Genomic DNA, 5,201 nt, shown 5'->3' with positions numbered 1-5,201 from the left:
GGTGAGGGTTCCCACGTTCACATGGGCACATCTGTCCCAGAGGGCTCTGATGCACTCGCCCACTGGCTGCAGAATTTGGGGCTGTTTGGCCCTAAAGAGACACTAAACACTTGCTGTGACCACCCATCCCAGACACAGCTTGGGCAGCATCTCTCCAGTGTCTGTGGATACAATCCACGTCAGGACAGTGCCACATCCCGTCTCCCATCTCCTCCACAGGTCTCCTCTCTTCTATCCCTATGGTGCTTTGTCCTGGGGGTGGCCAGGGACATGGTGGTCCTGCAGGCTGGGCTCTGCCCTGGTCTCACCGAAGAGATGATCCAGCTCCTCAGGGCAAACAGCATCAGGACAGGTAATGCGGCGGTGACAGGGTCTTGGGTTGGGGAATGTCACTCCCTGCACATTTGGGGTGACATCGCGCTCTCCTCCCATGCAGGACCTGTCTCCCAGGCTGGGTGGTCTGGGCTGTGGGTCAGCCCCTGGAAAACATCTCTGTGGCTTTGGCTTGCAGCCCAGAAATTGCAGTGGGGAGTTTTCTTAGAGCCCCATGGAGAAAAGGAGAGTGGGTGCAGGTTGTCTGCTGTGAGCACGCTGGGCATTGACTGCAGGAGCCTGGGGGGCTGCAGCTCCAGTCCCTGTGCCCACATCATCCCATACCCTGGAAGGGTGATGCTGGTACAACATCCCTCCTGTGTCCTCCTTGCTGGATGTGTCCCTGGGTGGATATGATGAGTCAGGACTTCTCCATAGGAGCAGGATAGTGTTAGGATGTGGTAGGGGTCTCTACAGAGGCTTTTTCAGGCACCATCAGTTATGGCTTTTGGAAGTTATTTTGGGAGGGTTTGTGCATTTTTCCATCTGAAAATGCCCAAGCTCCTGGAACACTGCACCCTGGGCAAGGCCTGCTCCTAAGGGGAAGGAAAAGACTTCAGGTGGATTCTTTACTTGCCCTGAGAAACTGGATTAGAGCTGAGGAAAACACCATTTTATTCTTGTTAAATGGGATCTGGAGAGCCTGTGTGTGCTGGAGCCATGGATGTTGTAATCCTTCTTTTCCCTCTTAAGCACTGCTTCTTGCCTTTTTTTTTTTTTTAACCAATAATATTTACATCCCTCTGAAAAAAATAAATCTTTGAGTGGTTCCTGGGAGCAGAGATGAGGCCACTATTTCTTCTAATTTCTGTGGCTTTAGCCCTTCCTGGCATACCCAGGGCTGGTGCTTTGGATCAGCCACTAGCCCCTTGAGACTGTGGTACGCTGGCAGAAGGGGACTCTCTTGGCTGGCCCCAGCTATCCAGTGGCCCTGAGCAGCTCTGGAGCAAAACAGGGAGCATTTTTACAGCCTCTCTCTCTCCCTGATCTGTTTTGCAGTGGACAGCAGGACCATCTCAGAGGAAAAACTCCATTTTGTGGAGCATCCTGCTCGCCCACTGGAAGTGTTGGCAGAGTGTGCAGGTGTTTTGCCTGTTGGTGCAGGCAGCTTTTGTCTAAGCTGGTTGCCTCTTTGATGTTCGTGGTCTGTCTGGGTTTGGCTTCTGAATTCTTGTCCCTCATGTTGTTTGCAGTGGTGGACTTTGTGTCATCAGACTTGGAGGATGTTGCCCAGAAGTGTTCCCTGTCTTACAAGGTAAAGGATTACTCCTAAGTCCTGGTACATTAATCAGGGAGCTTAGAAGCTGTTCAGCTCACAGCTCGGATGGGCTTGTCTGGGTGGACTTTCTGCAGCAGATGTTGGCCATGGACTTGCTTAGTCCCATTTCCACACGTGTATCTTCACACCAGGCGCTGGTTGCAGTGAGACGTGTGCTCCTGGCCCAGTTCTCTGCCTTCCCTGCCAACGGAGCAGACCTCTATGAGGAGCTCAAGAGCTCCACAGCCATCCTCCCCACTGGGAATCCAAGGTGGGTACATCACCCAGCAAGCCAGCAGGTCTGCCCAGGGCTGTGCTTGCTGCAAAAGGCTGTGGTTGCCCAGCGCAGGCTTTGAATTTCAATGTGGTGATGCCCTGAGCAGGCTCAGTGGTGTCCAAACCATCCCCAGCAGCTGTTTTAAAAACTTCCAGCCACGGCCTGGCTCTGCCTTTTGTGAGCAAGAGATGATTATTCTTCATGTCCTGTGGCTGCAAAGCCAGCTGGTTTGTGTCCCTTGAGGGCATGATATCGTCATTGTCCTTGCAAGAGCCTGCACACCTTTTGAGAAGTGGTTGTGTGACTCATTTCTAGACTAGACAACATGCTGCCTTCAGCCTTTCCCTTGAGGGTTCTAGAGAGGAGGGTTAGGGGAGGACTGTTGAGTGATGATGGTCCAAACTGTCTAGATCAGGCCTGGACATGAGTTACTCTATTACATGTCCTTGTTTCTTCATTTCCCCTGTCTCTTTGCTGGGTTGTTAACAGTGACGAGGCAGAGAAACCCTGAGTATTCCAACCTTGCTCCCAGGACCACAGCTCTTCTCCAGCTCAGGACTGTCCTCTTGTAGCCCTCACATTGCAGATCTGCTGTTGCCCACAATGTGGAGAGGGAAGATGGGAGGGAAGGAGAAGAATCTGAGGCACTTGTCTGCATTTGGGAGGGGACTCAAGGAGCGACTGCTGCTTCCTGATGCCCCTGCCATTCTGGCTGAAGGGGTGCTGATAATCCCACCTTGTGTTCATCCTGTAGCCTGGACCAGCTGCTGGACTCTGGGCTGTACACGGGGGAAGTGACAGAGCTCATGGGAGCGCCGGGCAGTGGGAAGACGCAGGTGAGTGGGATGGAGGAGAGGGGAGAGGACAGGTAGGGTGAAGATGATGCCTTCAGGTATGTGAAGTAGAGGGATCTGTGAGGGCTGGCTGACTCCTGGTCCCTGCCTCTCCAGGTGTGCCTGGGCATTGCAGCCAGTGTGTCTCTCAGCCTCAAGCAGCATGTCCTGTTTCTTGACTCCACGGCGGGGTTCACCGCGTCCCGTCTCTACCAGATGCTTCAAGCCCGGGCAGAGGATGAGGAAGAGCAGGCAAGTTCCCCTGGAGCTGGTCCCTCCACTCGCACTAAAACTGCCTTGGCTCTTTGCCTGCAGACAACCCCTAGAGACCATTTGTCTCTCCAGTTCTGCCTTTGTCCCCAGGGGCCTTTTTGGGTCCAGGCTCTTCCTCCTGTGGCTGAGTGGGTGCTGAGCTCAGGGACAGACACTGCACTTTAGTTTTGTCTTTGGGAGAAGGGCAGGGTTCATGGTAGTTGCTCATGTTTTTGATCCCTGAGGTCAATCCATTTTGCCTCTTCTGTCAGTGCAATGGGTGGAGGCAAATATGGCAGAAAGAAGGGTCCCTGGCTCCTGCTGTGATATAAATGCAAAGAGCTGGTAGCAGCTGGGGCAGGAGGAATATAGTGGGTCCTGGAAGGGGTGTAGCTGTTGTTGATGCCACTTTGTGCTGCAGCTGGAGGCTCTGCAGCGGATCCAGGTGATCCGTGTGTTTGACATCTATGAAATGCTGAGTGCCTTGCAGGAGCTGCGGGATCGCCTTTCCCAGCAGGTAGGACTGAGGGTCTGGGCTCTTCTCCCTTCCCCAGAGCTGCAAGGAGGGCAGCAGGGCTTGTGTACCTGATGAGTGACACCAGCTCACCCCATCCTGGGGACATTTGAGCCTCTGTGCAGCTCATGACCTCCAAAACTGCTGGGTTTGTTACTCCACATGGCACATGGTGCCTTCTTCTTTCAGGTCGTGAGCTCTGTGGGACCTCTCAAGATCGTGGTGATCGACTCGGTCTCGGCTGTGATTTACCCGCTGCTGGGTGGCAAGCAGTCAGAGGGTGAGCTGCTTTGTTAGGATGTGCAATGAGGTTGCAGACCTCTCTGCTCCTCCTGAAGAGCATCTTCCTCCCATGTGTCCTTGTGCCCAGAGCTGGGGCAGGATGGATGTGGTGCCACTGCTCCCAGCTTTTCCTTTACGACTGGATAAAAGAGGAGTCTGTTTGCAGTGTTGTTGATGGGCATTCAAGCTGGCTGTGGCTGTGCAAGCTCATGCCGGTGGTCTGAAACCTGGCCAGGGGACAGAGGAGGCACTGAACTGTTTGCCCACAGATTAAAACCCCTGCTTACAGTGTCACAGATGCATTGTGGTTGCTGGCACAGTTTGCAAAGCTCCCCTGAAGCTCTTTCTGCCAGAAAGGACCATAAATCAGGAGTAAGGGGTTTTCTGCTGGCTGAGATGCCAAGGAGGCCCCTCAAACACCTTCCAGAGGGTCTTGCACACCTGGGTGGCAGCCAGTGCTATCCCAGGAGGTCCCCTCAGAGCCACTGTGAGCAGGAGAGAGGGTACCTACCGTACCTACTAAATCAACCTGGCCAGCTTTGCATCTCCTGGTGCTTTTGTAGGGCTTTTTGGCCTCAGGGCTTCTAAAATGAGAAAGGAGAGGGTGGGACAATTCAGGGATTGGTCTGTCCCTGCCACCTCTGTTCAGCCAAGGTGCCCTGGAGTGTGTGAGTGCAGTGGGTACACTGGGGCGCTGGTGATGGAAAATGGTTGAGGTGCCCATGAACACCAGCACTGGCACTGAATCTAGTGATCATGCAAATGTCACCTGCCTCCAGGATGCACTTTGGGGTCTGTTTCATCTGTTTTGGTTGATCCCCAAACACTCAAATGTTTTGTCCTCCTCCAGGCTTGGCCATCATGATGCAGCTAGCCAGGGAGCTGAAGACACTGGCCAAGGAGTTCAGCCTCGCTGTTGTGGTGAGTGTTGCTGTGCCTTGTCCTTTTTGTGCTGGTGTGTGCCATGCTGAGGAGCCCTGGAGAGGCTTTGGAGCCCCTGGGAGGGGGAACCCCACTCTCAGCTAGGCAGGAGCAAGAGGCTGTACCAGCAAGTGTGTAGCAAGAACAGGGCTGATCTGCTCCCTGCTTTTATCGCTGTCCTCAGCCAACAAGGCAGTCACTTGATTGAGCAAGGCAGTTAAGTACAGGCAGTTTGAAAGGTTGTTTGTATTTATTTTTGATACAACACCATTCATTAAGGGGCTGGCCAGCTTGTTAAGTAACCTGTTAGTTACCTTGGAGGAACTGCAGGCCATTGCATCACCCAGAAGGAGCTGGAGACTGGAAGGGTTTCTGCTCTGTTGTTCCTCAGCTCTTGGCCAAGCAATTGCATTTGCTTCAGTGTACCCAGACAGGTTCCTGGGACCATAGTTAATGTGTCTGTATTGGGAAGGCCACAACAGAAAATGGTGG

At 53.4% G+C, this 5,201-nt stretch overlaps 1 protein-coding gene across 1 annotated transcript in view; it reads left to right on the top strand.

Annotated features, from left to right (window-relative positions):
• Positions 1–264: 264 nt before the first annotated feature.
• Positions 265–5,201, top strand: part of RAD51D (RAD51 paralog D) — a 6,422-nt gene continuing 1,485 nt past the window's right edge. Inside the window, exons 1-8 of the mRNA XM_010171791.2 lie at positions 265–352; positions 1,566–1,627; positions 1,783–1,901; positions 2,662–2,743; positions 2,858–2,992; positions 3,414–3,509; positions 3,696–3,786; positions 4,639–4,709. Of these exons, the coding sequence (XP_010170093.1) occupies positions 271–352; positions 1,566–1,627; positions 1,783–1,901; positions 2,662–2,743; positions 2,858–2,992; positions 3,414–3,509; positions 3,696–3,786; positions 4,639–4,709 (738 nt within the window). The 5' untranslated portion in view covers positions 265–270. The remainder of the gene's footprint in view (positions 353–1,565; positions 1,628–1,782; positions 1,902–2,661; positions 2,744–2,857; positions 2,993–3,413; positions 3,510–3,695; positions 3,787–4,638; positions 4,710–5,201) is intronic.

Source organism: Antrostomus carolinensis, unplaced genomic scaffold (assembly GCF_000700745.2).
Source record: "Antrostomus carolinensis isolate BGI_N321 unplaced genomic scaffold, ASM70074v2 scaffold27507, whole genome shotgun sequence".
NCBI classification, from domain to species: Eukaryota; Metazoa; Chordata; class Aves; order Caprimulgiformes; family Caprimulgidae; genus Antrostomus; species Antrostomus carolinensis.
The sequence above is the reverse complement of the archived record's forward strand: the minus strand, read 5'-3'. Positions and strand labels throughout refer to the sequence as shown.